Source organism: Drosophila takahashii, chromosome 3L, assembly GCF_030179915.1.
Source record: "Drosophila takahashii strain IR98-3 E-12201 chromosome 3L, DtakHiC1v2, whole genome shotgun sequence".
Taxonomy (NCBI): domain Eukaryota; kingdom Metazoa; phylum Arthropoda; class Insecta; order Diptera; family Drosophilidae; genus Drosophila; species Drosophila takahashii.
In genome coordinates, this window is record NC_091680.1 from 27,809,658 (window position 1) to 27,827,502 (window position 17,845).

Consider the following 17,845-nt stretch of genomic DNA (forward strand, 5'->3'; position numbering starts at 1 on the left):
TCTCAGTTTTTGAGCTATCGGGATGAAACTTTCCCAAAAGTCTTCTTTCTATTGCAGGTAGTATATATGTCGGAGCCGACCGGATCGGACAACTATATCTTATGGCTCCCATAGGAACAATCGGGAAAAAAAAAAACTTTAAAAAATTCTAGCTTCGGTGTTTTTTGAAATATTACCTTCTACTTTTGGGGATGTTATTTTTTAAATATATCTGAATTTCGAATTAATTATTTAAAAAAACGGACTACTATATCATATAGCTGCCATAGGAACGATCGGAAAATTAATGGAAAAGTAATAGGAAATAAATTTTAGCTTCTTTGGATTTTATTGTATTATCTTCTACTCTAGGGTATGACTCTTTTTAAATATTTCCGAATTTCAATTTTAATTTAATCAAAATCGGACGACTATATCATATAGCTGCCATAGAAACGATCGGAAAATTAATGGAAAAGTAATAATAATTTTGTATTTTTGGAATGATAATTAGATTAGAAAATTTTTCTAAAATTCAATGCGTTTTTCTGAGCGTTTGTTGTACACTATATTTTTCTATTAAGGAAACAAACTAGTTTTTGCGTAACTGATTATCAAGCATTGAATTAATGAAAGATAGTTTATAATCTAAATTACTTTTTATCTCTTGTGGTTTAGGTTGATTGTGTACCTTACTCATACCCACCAAAACCAATTCGCATATCTAATTATTCAATAACAAAAGGCAAGTACATTTTACTAATTAGATAGATAGGGTGGTATACCCTTGCCTTGAGATTTTTATTTGTCTGCACTCAAAAAAGTGTTTACCTAGTTTTTAGAAAATCGCCAAAAATCGATTTATCTTTCTAATTAAAAACAAATTTTAAATTTCTGAAATTTCTGGCACTGTTTGTGAATCGTCACTGTGAAGGAAGTAAGAAAATTAACTTTAAAAATTCCAAAACAATTCACAAAAATCTGATGAGTGTTCTAAAAATTAAGGGCATAGGTGTCTTTGGATCAAAAATGCATTGTAGATGAAATGCTGTTCACAAATGAAGACTTTTAAACTTTGCTAAGACTTTAGACAGTAACTAATAGGGTCTTCCCACAGAGCTCCATCCAACATCTACCATCCGTTGAACGGATGCACTATGGGTAATTTGACAATTTTTTGTGGCATTAATTAATATCTTAAAAACTACGCAATATTTAAAAGCTTTGTTTCTTGATTATACTATATAATTACTATTTAAAAAAAAAAATTATTTTATTAACGCAAAGAAAAGAAAAATTTTTAAATTATTTTAATAAGAACACTTTATTCATTTTTTAAAAATATATAAAAGTTACACATTTTTGTATTTTTTGACTCAAATTTTATTTTTATAATTATTACCATTATAATTTCTAACAAAAATACTATAAACCCTTTATAACAAAGTTATTTCAGCGAAACAATGACGTAACCTAATTTTTATACCCTTGCAGAGGGTATTATGATTTCAGTCAGAAGTTTGCAACGCAGTGAAGGAGACGTTTCCGACCCCATAAAGTATATATATTCTTGATCAGCATCACAAGACGAGTCGATCTAGCCATGTCCGTCTGTCCGTCTGTCCGTCTGTCCGTCTGTCCGTCCGTCTGTCCGTCTGTCCGTCTGTCTGTTTCTACGCAAACTAGTCTCTCAGTTTTTGAGCTATCGGGATGAAACTTTCCCAAAAGTCTTCTTTCTATTGCAGGTAGTATATATGTCGGAGCCGACCGGATCGGACAACTATATCTTATGGCTCCCATAGGAACAATCGGGAAAAAAAAAACTTTAAAAAATTCTAGCTTCGGTGTTTTTTGAAATATTACCTTCTACTTTTGGGGATGTTATTTTTTAAATATATCTGAATTTCGAATTAATTATTTAAAAAAACGGACTACTATATCATATAGCTGCCATAGGAACGATCGGAAAATTAATGGAAAAGTAATAGGAAATAAATTTTAGCTTCTTTGGATTTTATTGTATTATCTTCTACTCTAGGGTATGACTCTTTTTAAATATTTCCGAATTTCAATTTTAATTTAATCAAAATCGGACGACTATATCATATAGCTGCCATAGAAACGATCGGAAAATTAATGGAAAAGTAATAGGAAATAAATTCTAGCTTCTTTGGTTTTTATCACTATGGACGGCAGTCCATGTAGTGACGAAGCGCACCAGGAGAGTGTGCGAAGGCGACTACTATATATACACGAAGAAATGAAAATCTACTGTGATGGTCCGATCATAATGAATGATACACCTATCGAAAGGTATTACGAAAACTAACAGGATTGCATACCAAGACTCTAAGAAAATCAATTGGTTTGGGAGAGAGAGCGGTGAAAGTGAAAAAGTGAAAATTTCGAAATTTGGAGCTGTTGGGGCCGGTGGGGATAAATGCCCCCTCGTGTTCAGCTTCGGCTTCGTTTCAGCTGCGGCTGCGTTTTCTTCTCTCCTTTCCTCTCCCGCGCGGTGTGCGTGTGGTTTTTCCCTAGGTGTTAGTGCCCTCCGTGGGTCTTTGCGTTGTCTCTTATACTATCCTTATTTACTTATCTACTTATCTACACTTATTTTTATAAAATTGTGAGGTATTCCTCACAACACCAAACGCTGTGGGATTTGGCTACGTCGAAATTTCGAATCCAAATTTTTTTAGAAATATGCTCAGTAAATGTAAGCAACTTTCTGCTTTTACGCTTTTAAAAAAATATTGATTTTTGGAGAAGTTACATTAAAGAACAAATCGTTCGTCACATTACCCTACAACTTTTGAAAGTGCAAAAAAGTAGGGTTCACGCCAAACGCTGTGGGATTTAGCTGCATTGGAATTTCGAATTTCGAATTTTAAGGGGATATGCTCAGTAGATGTAAGCAACTTTCTGCTTTTGACAAATATTGATTTTTACAAAAGTTACATTCAAAAAACGAATCGTTCGTCACCTTACCCTACACTCCCCTATTGATATATAAAACAAATTTAATATTTTGTTGGGCCACCACGGGCATCAATAACTGCCTGTAAACGTCTGGGCATTGAAGCAGCTAAATTTTCCAGCTCTTCACTTGTTATTTTGGCCCACTCCTCTTGGAGCCTCTCTTTAAGCATGGCTGCACTACTTATGGCGTGTTTTCGAATTTTTCGCTCCAATATTTCCCATACGTGCTCTATAATATTTAAGTCCGGGCTTTGCGGTGCACTATGGGAAAAAAGTCAATTTTTTTGGCATAAAATCAACTTATTTTACAAATTATTTTTAAAAATTAAATATATTTTGTGAATTTACATACCCTAATTAGCCAAGAACAGTTATCAAAGATTTTTTACTAACAACACTATAGTGTTGATAAGCGAACAAAGTCAGCTCTTCGATTGACTTTGTTGTGTGCGTAAATTAGTGAAAAATCTTTGCAAACTTTCAGTGCTTATTTTGTGGAGCAACAAAATGGTTTATTATTTCTGATCATGTCAAATCTTAGCAAAGGTATTTATAAATGTATCTTGTCCAATTGTGAACTGTTTTAAATGTGCATCTTTTTAGCTTAAAACTAACAAGTTTGGTTGTGTTCCGTGGTGTACAACTTATAAATGGCACAAAGTTGCAAAAAGGTAAAAACGCAAAGTTATTACCAAATGTATCCTTAATATCGCAAAACTAATAATTTTTGCAACTTTTTGCACGTTTCTTCAAAAAAATTACTTAAATACAGCAACTTATAAACATAAAAAAAAATATTTTTTAAATAAAAAAACAATCTAAGTGGCTTTCATTAATCTTAAAAATTGAATTTATGGAAAGGGACAAGTCAAGTGAAAATCCTGGCTGCAAAGGGCTCAAATATAAAGAAGCTGGACCCCAATTAAAGCTAAAATTGGCATCTGCTATTAGATAATATTTCACTTTTCTTGTACATGTCAGCAATTTTTTTTTTTTACATATTTTAAAAATTAACGTAATCCGAAATTATTTTACCGTCTTACCAATACAAATACAAATTTTTTTAAATCCCTGCCAATTAATTTGAATATGCGGCGTGGGCGGTGGATGAAAGCAATGGTCCGATTCAAAAAGCAACAAAAACCGAAATTACAGCTTTATCTTAATAGTATATATAAAAAATTTATAAATTGTATCTCTAAAACTAGAGTTTATGCCAAAAAAATAGACTTTTTTCCCATAGTGCGGTGGTGAATTTAATTGCCGGGGAGCATAATAGAGCAGCCAATCCTTCACGATCTTCGCCGTGTGCTTGGGATCGTTATCCTGTTGGAAGATCCAGCTCGAACCGAGGCCTAATTTGTCCACAGAGGCTTTGAAATTATTTTCTAATATGGTCTTATATTGAAAGCGATCCATAATACCCTCGACGATGACCAAATTTCCAACCCCCGAGGCTGCAACTGCTCCCCACACCATGACACTCCCACCACCGTGCTTTACGGTCGGAATGAGATGCTTGGGATCCATGGCTGTATTGGGTTTTCTCCAAACTTTTGCTTTTCCATCGTATCCAAATATATTATATTTGGACTCATCCGTAAATAAAACCTTTTTCCAGAACTCCAAGTCTTTGTTTAGATGCAAACGAAGTGCACGGTTTTTCTCGCTTATGAGAGGTTTCTTGCGAGGAGTCCTGCTCCGGAATCCTTCCTTGTTGAGAGTCCGTGTTATTGTGCGTGAGTGGACAACAATTTTGGACCTTTCGGCTATCTCCTGGGCCAAATTGGTTGCATGTACCTTGTGGTTTTGATTCACTTCATTACGGATGAAGGAAATGTCCCTGCGATTAAGCTTCTTTGGACGGCCACTGCGCGGCTTACTTTCCAATTTCTTCGATTCTTGGAAATTTTTACAAATTGTTTGCACCGTCGCTTTGCTTAAATCTAATAATTTAGCTATTTCGGCGAAAGATTTTTTATCTTTTCTATGTTTTACAACTAATTTTCGCACAGGAAGACAAATTTCGAGGAGACATTTTCGCGATTAAATCGATCACCAAGTCATGAAATGAAATGAGACCAAGACCAAATACTATACCAAGCCTAAAACAAAACAAAACGGTACTTTACCGTTAGGTTTTAGCTGGAAAAAACAGGGGAAACAGCTGACCAACAAATCGTATGTACACTTTTGTTAGTGCCTTTTTTACGTTTTTTGTTAATAACTTAAAAAGTTGTTTATGTATAAGAATGAAATTTTGGATTTTGAGTAATAATAACATTTAAAACAGAACTGCATCATCGTATGTAGACTTTTGTCCGCCACTGTACATACATAAGTAGTCAAGAATCAAAACGCCTACTTCCTACAAAGTTACAATGAATTTTCTTATATATGTTTGAATATTCCTATGGGAGCCTTAAGATATAGTGGTCCGATCCGGCTCGCTCCGACATATGTACTATCTGCAATAGAAAGAAGACTTTCGGAAAAGTTTCATAGCGATGGCCTTAAAACTGAGGGACTAGTTCGCATAGAAACGGACAGACGGACATGGCTAGATAGACTCGTCTATTGGTGCTGATCAAGAATATATATACTTTATGTGGTCGGAAACGTCTCCTTCACTGCGTTGCAAACATCTGACTGAAATTATAATACCCTCTACAAGGGTATAATGAAACTTATTTCTGGTAAAAATTTCATGGTAAAAGAAATTGTAGTTATTGAGAAATTAATAAAAACAGGCCGCCTTTGCAAAAAGTTGGCATCACTGTCGTGAAAATGTCCTATTTTTGCCAGATAAAACGCCGGCTGTGAAGAAGAAGACATGTAAGTAAAAAAGTACAACATTTTTGTTTATTATTAATTTAAACTAATAAGCTTTGCTAATATTCAGGGGTAAACATAGGTTACCAGGGCAAGACACCATATTCTTCCGATTCATTCGCGATAATATCGACATTGCCAAAGGATTTACTCAGGGCGACCGCATTCTTGTGAAAGGACCTGGCCATTGAGTTAAATCTCCATGGTAGTCCATGTAAAACCGTTTGTAAGCGTCCTAGCCTCTCGCAGTTTATGCCTTCGCAAGTACTCTAGAGCAGACGGCATTTTATTTCGCTTTTAAAATTCTTGCCAACTTACACCCAGAAAAAAAAAATGACCTAAAATGTCAAAAAATGGCCTAGAATTTAGGTAAAATTGGCCTTAAACTGGGGCTAAGTCCTTAAATGGCCTAAAATTTAGGATTCCATGACCTAAAAATTTAGGCCATAAATGGCCTAAAATGGGGGTAATTTTTAACCTAGATTTGAGGTAATTGGCTGCCTAAAAATGTAAGAAAACTCCCAATCCAAAATTTTAGGCATTTAACGGCCTAAAATTCGAGTAATTTGTGGCCTTGATTCTAGGTTATGGGCTGCCTATAAACAACCCCATGTCCGATATTTAAGGCATCCAACGGCCTAAAATTTTGGCCAGCATTGACCTTGAATTTGAGCCTCTCATTTTGACCCCAGCCTAATTTTTAGGACAAATTTGACCTAAAAATTAAGGTAATAACTACCTTATTGTAAAAATAAATACAGATTTGTATTATTGTCTTTTATTTATTTCAATGTACTTCATTTTCAGTTATAACTAATTAAAATTGTTTTGGCTTAACATAGTTTTTATCTTTAAGAGCATGTATATGAATAGGCGGGTTAGTTATATTCTTAAGATTAAATATTTTATGTGTTCCATATCCGATGACCTCGTACCAATAATAATTTGGAATAAATTGTGTAAGTAGCTCCTGAACAAATAAGTATGTTTCTTCTTCAAGTAAAATAACATCTTTTATAACATAATAATTATTAATATTTTTAAATATAACATATTTTTGTTTATAACGAAAACTAAAGTTCTTACAATATGTAAAGCATTTTGCCGATGAAAAATCTAATTCAGGAAAGGCTTCTTGAAATTGTTGATAGTGAACTGAATTTTCAAATTTACACGATGTTTTACTGTAAATAATACTTGGCTTTCTATAATTAAGAATCTTGTCAGCAAAGTTAAAGTTAATTTTATAAGCTAAGGAAATACACGCATTTTTTCTATTATTGATATTTTTAAGGTAAGATTTTAAATTTCGGTGCTTTGACTCAAACTGGAACGTCCAGAGATATCGAAGCGGTCCAGATTTTTTTATTATTCTACCGTAATGGCTTAAGAAGTGGTGTTTTGGCTTTAATGTATCATTAAAAAGTTCTATATATTTGGTATTATGATATATTATCAGTTCTTCTGTTTTTTTAATATCTTCATCAGTACAATCGAATAGTAAAAGATAACACTGTGCAGCATTTTTAGTGCTTTTTAAATTTACCTCGATGGATGCTATATTTTTGGATTCGTTACGAATTTCCAAGTTAAACTGCGTTTTTCAAAAAGTTCCCCGACGCAAGGATATTTAGCAAAAGGACCTCAAAGTTCAAAAAATGCAGAAATTGGCCAACTTTCCGGAGCTCTCAGAGACAAATGGATGCATGGCTTGGTTCGGAGTTAAAGTTTTTAAAAAGATACACCCTTTATCTTTCAAACCCCATACATAAAATAATTTTAGGATTTTTTTTAAGGCAGAAATAAATTCTAAAAAACATAGTCAAAAAACTGAAAAACATACAGCTGCGGTCAAAATAGTAGCAGTGTTGCCGCCTTGTGTTTTTAAAAGTTTGATGTTGTAATTTTTTCTTATCCAATTAGTCTAATAGTAAAATTATAATCAATACAATATTACCAGGAAAAGATCAATTACAACAACAAACTTTTAAATACACAGGGCGGCAACACTACTACCATTTTGACCGCAGCTGTATACTTTTATGTTTTTTGACTATGTTTTCTAGAATTTGTTTCTGCCTTAGAAAAAATCTTAAAAATTTTTTAAGTATGGGGTTTAAAAGATAAAGGGTGTATCTTTTAAAAAACTTTAACTTCGAACCAAGCCATGCATCCATTTGCCTCTGAGAGCTCCGCAAAGTTGGTCAATTTCAGCATTTTTCGAACTTTGAGGTCCTTTTGCTAAGAATCCTTGCGTCGGGGAACTCTTTGGAAAACGCAGTTTAACTTGGGAATTCATAACGAATCCAAAAATATAGCTTCCATCGAGGTTAATTTTTGATGCTGCATAGTGTAATCAAGGAGCTCTAATAAGTTAATTACAAATTTCCAAACTGCATCTTCTGAAGAAATCTTGTCTGCAACCATAAAAGGAAAGTGAAATATAAAACAAAGCATTTCACGTGCAGACATCTTTATGGTATTCTTTTGCAAGTGTGACGACTTTAGAGGTGGAGATTGATTGTCAATTTCCGTTTCACCGTAATTTAAATTTTGCTTCCTTATATTTAAAAATTCCAAAGTGAAAACTTTTTGTTTAATAAAATATTTAACAATGTGGCAAACGTCGTATTTTAAAACTCCTTCAAAAACATCGTGAAGGATGTCGGAAGAATAGTTTTCAATCACGGAGAAGTCAGTGAGCCTATTAAAAATTGAATTTTCTCTCAAGCCAAAAGTTTGGTTGTTGCAGTCTTCTACGTAATCAGATTCACTTCTAATCAATTCGACATTTTCTGACGGGGAAGTATGAGTTTCTTCCTTTGACATTCTGCAAGTTCGGCAGAAGTATGTACTGGAAAAAGATCTGCTATATCCAAGAACGCAATTTAAAGCAAGATTATCTCCGATAACCAGACCCACAGTAAAATAAATAGTTCTAATTCCTTCATCAGTTTTGAGTTTGATACCATTCTGAGACAAGTCATTAAGCGTTTCTATCAAACTATAAAAACATCTATCATTTCCAAAAGTTTTAACAGTGGTAGATTGAAATAAGGCAGCACAAAATATTTCTCTATAGCCTAGTGGAGATGAAGGCAAAGACACATATGCAGCCAGCAAAGAGCCTGTATGTGAACCTAATGGGTTGTTGGTTTCAAAGTCGTCAAAATATAAAAATATTGGCATGCGAAACTCATCAGACGATCTATTATTAAATTTGGATTGCCATCGAAGTCCATTTATGAAATTTTTATAAGTAGATTGTTTTGCTAAGTAATTTAAATGGCTTTTATAATCGTCATAAACATAAGGAAGCTCAAAAAATTTTCTTAAATAGAATTTAAGAGGAAATACTTCCGCTTTTGTTTTGAGTGGACCCAGAGTCATCCGGTTTTCAGATCGCAACGATTGTACGGTATTATCAATAGTAACTATTTTTGCTGACTCCCACAAATCTTTGGATATTAGCTCTTTTATCATCATATATTCAGAATTACATTTCTGAAAGGGACTTTTGCAAAAATGTACTACCGATTTAAGTTTATCAGAAGCTTCAGAGCCAGAAGGGATAATTGCCAATATATTTTCAAGTTCATCTTTTATAGGCAATGTCATGAATTCCCTTACAGAGTTTTGCATTGTGATTGCCGTTTTTCTAGGTAACGACATGTCTGCGTAACTCTTTAGGCACATTTTTAAGGCCGAGCTCTTTAGATCTGGTTTTTCAGAGTCATTGGTTTGAACGGAAGCCGAATCTGTAGCATATTTAGATATCTCCGAAGTCGATGTTGTACTTGAGCAATCAAGACTTAAATCTGGTAGGCCGCTATTTAAAATCTCCTCTGGCGCAAAGTTCTCTATTTGAAAAAAACCATTATTACATTTTTTTCGTTCGTTTTTCATATGTTTTATTAAGTTTTTATGGCAAGTAAAGCTTTGGCTACAATCAGCAAATCCACAAGTAAAAGAACTAACAAAATGAAGATGGATTTTTTTAATATGATCATAAAATAAATGTAAGTTTTCAAAAAAGGTTTCTCTGCCATGACATAATTTACATATTACTTGCATTTTGAGAAAGTTTTTAAAAAAATAAAAAAAAAATTAAAATTGTTTCAAAAAACTTAAACCCTACACAAAAAAAAAATGTAACAAAATTCAATTAAAGAAAATAAGAAAAACTATACTTAAAAATACATATAACTATAAGAAGCAACCCAAACATAAAAAAACTAAACAAAAAAAAAGTGAAAGTAAAAAGGAAAAAAAAAATTAATAAAATTCAAAATTTAAAAAGAATATTTAAATCAAAATTATATGCACTCATGAAAGTAAGAACTTGTTTTTCATTTTAGGTCATTAATTAATGACTTCACCGAGGGATGTATATCTTTATCGGATAACTTGAAGTTAAAGAAATATTCTTGAAAAAACAACCATACTAACTTACACGACTCAGGATATTTAAGATCAAGGACATAAAAAAGTTTAAAGCAAGACTCAATGGCGCTTAAAATGTTTGTAAACTTATAGTAAATATCGGCATAATAAACGAAAAATTCAGTAGCTTCCAAAACGGTTGGACCGATGCCACAGATAATTGGCTGTAGACATTCGTTACACTTCAACTGTTCTTCGATTTTTTCTTTTATAGCACTCTCCAACTCGGCGGACGATGAAAACTGTGCGAAAAAACTTTGTCGCGAGTCTTGAATTGTTACCTTTACGCCAATTTTCTCGTTGTTTCCCTTCTTAACCACTTTACGAGCCGTTGGTTTCAAGATGGCATGTAAAATTGTAATGGTTGCAATATTAAGTTGATCTGGAAGCAGGGACTTATAAATATGGTAGACCTAAGCAGAGTAGGAAACTTTACCGTCGTCTGCTAAATCCGTTTTTAATTTCTTCAGTATTTCCAGGCTGTAATTTTCCTTCACTCTTTCTTGCGATAGTTGCAGGAACTTTGATCGAAATGTTGACCATTGAGTTTCCAAATCGATGATAGTCTCTGGATACTTAAGCTCAAAATCTCGACTTATCTAAACAAAAATGTATAATTAATATTCATTTTGATAACAAAGATACAGATAAGCTTACCAATTCATGTCCAAAACTCTGTCTTAAAATAGGCCATTCTTCAAGAATTGCGTTTAAGTTCTTGCTTCCAGTTTGAATCGACAATTTTCTCTCTGAGAAGGTGTGTTCCCAATGTTCCTTGACTATATTCAATGGGGCAACATTGCATTTGAGCCAGTACTTTGCATTATTATTATAGTTATCGTTCTCTAAATAAAATGCAACAAATTATTAATAATACTACATGTATTTAAGTTTAAAGCACCTTCGTCAGCAGGCTCATCTCCGTCGTCTTCAATGTTGACTGTTGACTCAAGGACTCTTCGTTTGGCCAAGGAGTTTCTATACCTGCAGCACAAAACACCTCCAGCTTTTTTATTTTTGATTTGCAGATAGTAAGTCTCCTATCAAAATATAATTCAATAAGTAAACACGTTTTGAAACTTAAATTTAGAAAAATATTCCTTTCTATTAACATAATATAGTTACTACCTTCACTTCAGTTGGAAACATTTCGACTAATTGCTCTGAAATTTCTTTAAACCTCCTAGGTTGCCAATCGATTCCATTACTGATTAAAAAATCGCAAATTAAGTTGCTTATCAGTTTGCGGTGACTCGGCTCAAGGTAGCCCTTCTTTCGATAAAGTGCTTGGATGTTTACAAATTGTGGGTATACTTTTAAAATGCCTAAAGCAGAAACCTAGTAGAGGTATAATAATAATTTAGTAATGTAAGGATGAATATTAAAATTCGAATTGTTTTTTTTCTTGCCTGTACTCCGACTTGGCTACTAGCATTATTCCCCTTTTCGCCAATTTGGTTATACCCAATAGGTCTATTTTCAGAAAGTCCATTTTTCTGAAAATTAGTATAGAAATTTTTAGCAACTATAAAAAACATAAACGGACATTTTTATGACTACAATGCTCACCCATTCATTAAAGCGGTTAACTTCGTGCTCAAATCGAACACGCTCCCCAAACATATGTTTGGGAACTATTTCCTTTAAGTGTTCACCGGTCAGTAAAAGTATGGTAGTTTCATCATATCCATGTTCTATTTTTAAAATACAAAATTAATTTTGGCGTTTGGTTTTATATTTAGCACTCTTTCAGCTTCTCGCATTTAAAATCTTTTAATATTTGTTCCATATCTAAAATAAATGTAAGCCTACTGCGCAGCACGAACTGAACGAACCCATACAAGCGTTCATACATATGAAATATATGTATATATATGAGTGAATACAAAAACATTCACTTGCGCATTAGTAAATTTAATGTGGTATATTAACTTATTAGGCCAACATATTAAAGCCTTTTCTTTTACAGTAGAATTTGAAATTGAATAAAGCTACTATAAAGTAAGTGCGCAGTTGCATCTATGAATGTGTGTCAAAACGAAAGTTCTAGAAGAATGCAGATGCATGTATATATGTACATACGTATGTACATATGTGTGTAAAATGGAAAGTTCCGGGAAAAATGAGTTCCTTACTTTTAATGACCTTTTTCTTACAATTGGGAAGTCTGCAGTTTACTTTTGTGTATACTATCCTTTTAACCTGTGTTATTTAGATTACTTACCAGAATATTAATTGATCCAAGCCAGGACACTTGTACACATTCACTTTGACTTTCACGAAATGTAATGCACACTATTATTGTGTATTGTCTTGTGTGCTTCTTCTTCTTGAAGGTCCAGTGTTGGTAATTTCCGTTCGCTATTTTTTGGTCACACTGGCTCAAAAACATAAGCAAACTTAAAATTCAAATTTTTAATTTGTATTTTATCAGCGAAATCAACCGTATGCTATATCTATTGTTACAGTACTCGTTAGTCATTGTAAATAGTCTTCGACCCTTGAGAGAGTATTTTAATTAAGGATTTAACTAGGTTGTTATCGGAATTGATCGATAGCTCAAGAAATATATAAAATTAATTATTTCTTGCGCGGTATTTTTGTGAGCCTAAGTACTGCCGTCCAAAAACTTCAACCAAAATTTTGACACCAAAAATGTTGTGACGTTTTTTATATGAAGTATTTGGTTTTGGACGACTTTTTTTGGGTTGAGTACTAGCCCTTATATCGGATTTTTCAACACTTTTATATAGCTGCCTTATAATAGTTAAACATTATCTTTCCTAAAATAGTACCTTAAATCAGGGACCGTAAATAATCATTATTTGAGATTTTTATTTTAAAAGGCCTACTGAGATTTGTACTAGTTTTAGTCAACAATTTAACTGGTTTTTATCCACTTTATAGACATGAACAAATAACAGTTAACTTGCTTTCCAGATTTGTTGACATGCATAGACCTTGTGGACAATAGTAAAAAGAACGTAATTTTTGACGTTTAAAACAAAAAATCACAGTAGTATTTTTAAAATAAAAATCTCAAATAATGATTATTTACGGTCCCTGCCTTAAATAATTTATTAAATACAAATAAGCAATACAATTATTATTTGGTTAGGATCAGCATCAATATTTAACAGACATAATTAGTTAAAAAGGTTTTCAACTGTTAAATATATTTAGGTAAAGTGCAATAATTTTAAGGCCCAAGATGACCTAAAATATTAGGCTATATGTTCCCTAAAAGCTAGGGCAAATAGTCCAAAAATTAAGATTTTTAGGCAGTACATGACCTAAAAATGAACTTTTAGTCCATTTTAAATTTTTTAGGCTATGCATGACCTAAAATTTTGTCCATCATTTTTCTGGGTGTAGAAATGAAAATAAACCAACGCAGCTGCGGCAAACCGCTGCCCAGGGCTGCAATATATAGCCTGGCGGGTAATTCAGATTTTTAATTTGTTTCTTTTATTATGTACAATATGCGCTTTAAACATATATTCTTTTTGTAATTTTGCAAGAAAAACATAAATGAAGTTTAAAACTTATTGGAAAATAGTCCAAATAAGTCAAATAAAATTCGATAATTATTGAATGCGAAGGCGACTACTATTATATAGCCGCAAAATTGAAAATCTGCTGTGATAGTCCGATCGTAATGAGTAATACACCAATCGAAAGGTATTGCAAAAACTTAAAGGATTGCATACCAAGACTTTAAGAAAATTAATTGGATTGGGAGAGAGAGCGGTGAAAGTGAAAAAGTGCAAATTTCAAAATTTGGAGCTGTTGGGGCCGTTGGGAATAAATGCCCCCTCGCAATGTTTAAGTTGTGTTCCTATTAAAAATACCCGTCCAATGAGGGGTCATATGATAAAATCCGACGCTCCGTTCAAAAGTTATAGCCAAAGATTTTCTGATGAATGAGAAAATATTAGAAAGTCTATTTAATGACGAGTGTAATAATTTTTCGTCACAAATGTTGATATCAGAACTTTGGTTTGTTGAAGGTGCGATCGTCACTAGTTTTTTACCTCGTTAAGAGGTGTTTTTATTTGATTGAATATTCGATATTTAGTGTATGCGTCCAGCCCTGATCGTTTTTTGGTAAATTTTCCGAAAAAAGAAAATCTCTCGAATTCCTGTGACACCAACGGTTTCGGTGGGTTAGTTTCTAAACCAACCGTCCCCAAATCCGTCGACGGTTTCTGTGACACCCCTGATTGTAAACCAGCTGGGTTAACAAACAGCAAGCAAATTAACTGGCGCCAATTTTGAAATATTACAAAATGTTAGGCTTAAGGGGCCCGAGGAAAAACTCCCATGTCTATCAAATGATGGCCATGACCATAGAAGAACAGGACATTGATGTATCGGACTGAAGTACGCACGAAGTTAAAGAACCTCACGCGGAAGTACATGTAAGTCAACATAAAATGCTTTTGAATTTTTTTTTTTTTTTTTTTTAGAAGAGAGAAATGGTCGGCCCCAGTGGTGGCGCACCATCGAGTTGGACATTGTTCGATAAGGTGGACCGAATCCTCGGGAGTTTCGCGGTCCACAACATGGAGTCCCGTACGGTGCAGACCAGTGCTGCCATCACTCAGCTTAAAAAAAAGGACAGATCAGCCAAGAAAAAACGGGAAAAAAAGGACAAAAAAACGGATAAAAGTTAATCATTACAAAATTTAATGTTTTCTTATGTTAAAGTATTGAAATTATGAATTTATAGCACAGAAATTAGATTAGTTTAATGGCAGAATCAATAATTTCGTCATCCTCGGTTGCCTCTTCGGAGTATGCAGCTTTGGTACCAATCATTTTAAGGTACTTATTAGGTATATTGTAATTGTGGCAGCATGATCCGTGTCGTCGTAGGCCAAATCTTTTAACATAAAAAATTTACAATTATAATAAATGTGGTTAAAGATAATTACAAATATACCTTATTAACAGAATTGCGTTAAGAACTTGGTCTTTACCAGAGATACCTGACTGAAAACTCTCTCCACCTCAGCATTAGACCACGGCAGTGTTAACAAATTAATTGCAATGTTCGCCAACTCAAAAAATTGGTCGTTTCCTGCTGCGTCCTTGTAATTCAATACCTCGGCCCAGAATTGAACGGTATTCTGAATATGCTCCCACTTTATGAGGTTGATATTATTACATTGTAATATAATTTTATCAATTTCACTGCTTTTACCTTGGAATACTTCAAGAATACTGGAAATGCAAGACTTGTGCGCTTTTAATACGTTTTCCACAGAAAACAAATCTATATTTTGCAAAATTGCAAAATTTTCCGGCAATCTAATGTGAAAAGCAAAATTAGTGAAACTAATTATGAAAAAATACAATTTTACCTTTGAATGAGTTGATGTATAAGGCATTTAACAAAATCGATGCATTTGGTACGAATGCGATATTTCGAATCTTTAAGTTCTTGAACTTTTGATTCAAACTCGTAGCCTAAGTATAGGTTCCGGTTTACAAAGCGGGGGAAATCATCTTTGAAAATATCGACATCGACATCTGGAGCTATAACTTTTTGTTTTAAGGTATTGATTCCAAAAATGAGATCCCTCAGAAGTTTTGTCGGATTAGAGTCGCGGCTTTGAAAACTTTTATTTATCCTCTGCATATCTTCCAAAATAGGCCTAAGGAACACCAGATATGCTAAATTTTCCTCGTCGTTGTATAAATCTCGTAAAATTTCGGCCTTATGACAATTTTCATTCAAAGCAGCATGGTTAAAATGTGTTTTTAACTCATTCCATTGTTGTAGAATTCTCTTAACTGCACACTCAATTGATAGCCACCTAGTATCACAGACTCTAGGGATTTTTAGTGGAGCCTTTATAAATTACAATATTTTCTTATTAATTATAAGTAAATAATATATTCAATTGACTACTGGGACAAACACACACTTCATATCCAAAGTTATTAATAGGTAATTAGTACTAAAACGAGGACTTATTAGTTATCTGAAAAAGATACACATTGGAGTGTTAAAACATATATAAATTTTACTACCCATATCATTTAAGGTTTTACCTCATCGTTATAAAGACTTTCGTATAGATTCTTATAAGAAATTTGCCTGCTAGAGCTCTTGCAAAACCACGCGTAAGTTTCGCTCACTAGAAACTCAAGAGTTTGAGGCAATGTTTGCTTGCAAGCAGTGTTTACAGCTAATTGCACAGAGTGTCACACACACTTTATTAACCTTAAATTTGGAACCTCCTTTTTGACTTCGGCGTAGACCCCTCCTTTTTTGCCAATCATGACATTTGCGTTGTCTGTTCCGATGCCTATAAGGTTTTTTAATGGTAGTTTCAGGTCCAGCAATTCCGCACGCAGGCATTCGGTGATGCATGAAGCAGTTCCATTTTCAATTGAAATTAAAGTCAAAAATGTTGACACAATTTTTTTGTGCTCAACACTGTAATAAATTACAGCAAAACCTAAAAAATTATACATATTAAAAAAAGTTCTAAGAAGCAATGGCTTTTGTCTTACCGAGAAGTTTTGTTATGCTTATATCTGTAGATTCATCAATCAACAAACTATATTTTGAATTTCCAATGTCGTGCCGCAAATCCTCTTGGAAATGAGGTGCTAGAACGTGTTTTATTATATTGGTGCATTTTGTGCGGCGCAATTGAATAAGAGCGGCGCCAAAATGATGTTGGCATATATCAGTTAAATGCCCAACTGGTTCAATAGAACTATGTTGAGCTATATACATTGATAACGCCGCCTCCTGCACACAAACATCGTCTTTCGGCTTTGGTTGAAAATTAATCTTATTAGATTGCGCAAAAGGTAAAGCGTTTTGCACATGTTTTTTTGTAATCATGTGCGCACGAATTTGATCAACTTTGGAATTCAGTCTGCATTTGCAATATTTGCAGTATGCCTTTGTGGAGTCTTTAGGATCTCGACACATCCAATTCTTAAACTCTGCTTGTTAGCCACGATTCCCGAAACTTTTGTTTGTAGATTTCCTTAGGCATCTTGAAAGTCGACGAAAACAGGGACGCTACAATAGTTGTGTGACCATACTACAGCACCAAACAATCCACCGATAGCTTTACAGAACTATCGAACGATACTCAAAGGTTTATTTAATGTGACCAAGAATAAAATAGTATGGATTTTGAAAAAAAAATATATTCAGTTTGTTAAGAAAAAAAAGGACAGATTTACGGATAGGGGATGTTTTGATTTTTTTCCAGCTAAGGCAGTTTAAAAAAGGACAGATCTGTCCGGAAAAAGGACAAAATGGCAGCACTGGTGCAGACCACCCGTAATGTATTCAGATCAAAATTAAAATATTAAATATTATCACTGTTTCTTTTAGAATTGCAGAGATTTTGTGAAACCGAAGAGAACATTATCGAGCTTGACCACTCAGAGATGGCCAGCGTGGTGAGCTGGCAACCAACCAGGAGCTTATAGCTCTTGCTAGAGAGCGAAACGATCTACAGAGGGAGCAACAGCAGCAGACCCGTGAGCACCAGAGTGGGGAAAATACTCCGCGAAATGGCAGAACAGAATGCAGCATATCAAGCCAGCCTTCTTGAAATTTCTAAAAACAATAATA

At 33.7% G+C, this 17,845-nt stretch overlaps 1 protein-coding gene across 1 annotated transcript; it reads right to left on the reverse strand.

Annotated features, from left to right (window-relative positions):
- Positions 1 to 9,890: 9,890 nt before the first annotated feature.
- LOC123002421 (uncharacterized) lies at positions 9,891 to 11,922 on the reverse strand. Its single transcript, XM_070214949.1, has 7 exons — positions 11,803 to 11,922; positions 11,643 to 11,729; positions 11,362 to 11,571; positions 11,135 to 11,273; positions 10,891 to 11,078; positions 10,670 to 10,832; positions 9,891 to 10,615 (listed from the first exon to the last, which is right to left on the reverse strand). Exons 1-7 carry the CDS (start codon positions 11,854 to 11,856, stop codon positions 10,140 to 10,142), a joined length of 1,317 nt encoding a protein of 438 aa, XP_070071050.1. The 5' UTR covers positions 11,857 to 11,922; the 3' UTR covers positions 9,891 to 10,139.
- Positions 11,923 to 17,845: the final 5,923 nt, after the last annotated feature.

What these genes read in the sequence shown, in the direction of transcription:
- LOC123002421 (XM_070214949.1), bottom strand. Translation starts at nt 11,856, where the DNA reads ATGTTTGGGGAGCGTGTTCGATTTGAGCACGAAGTTAACCGCTTTAAT. An exon ending in TTAACCGCTTTAATGAATGG is followed by an intron (nt 11,730 to 11,802) that starts GTGAGCATTGTA and finishes ACTAATTTTCAG; the next exon opens with AAAAATGGACTTTCTGAAAA. An exon ending in AACGGATTTAGCAGACGACG is followed by an intron (nt 10,616 to 10,669) that starts GTAAAGTTTCCT and finishes CCCTGCTTCCAG; the next exon opens with ATCAACTTAATATTGCAACC.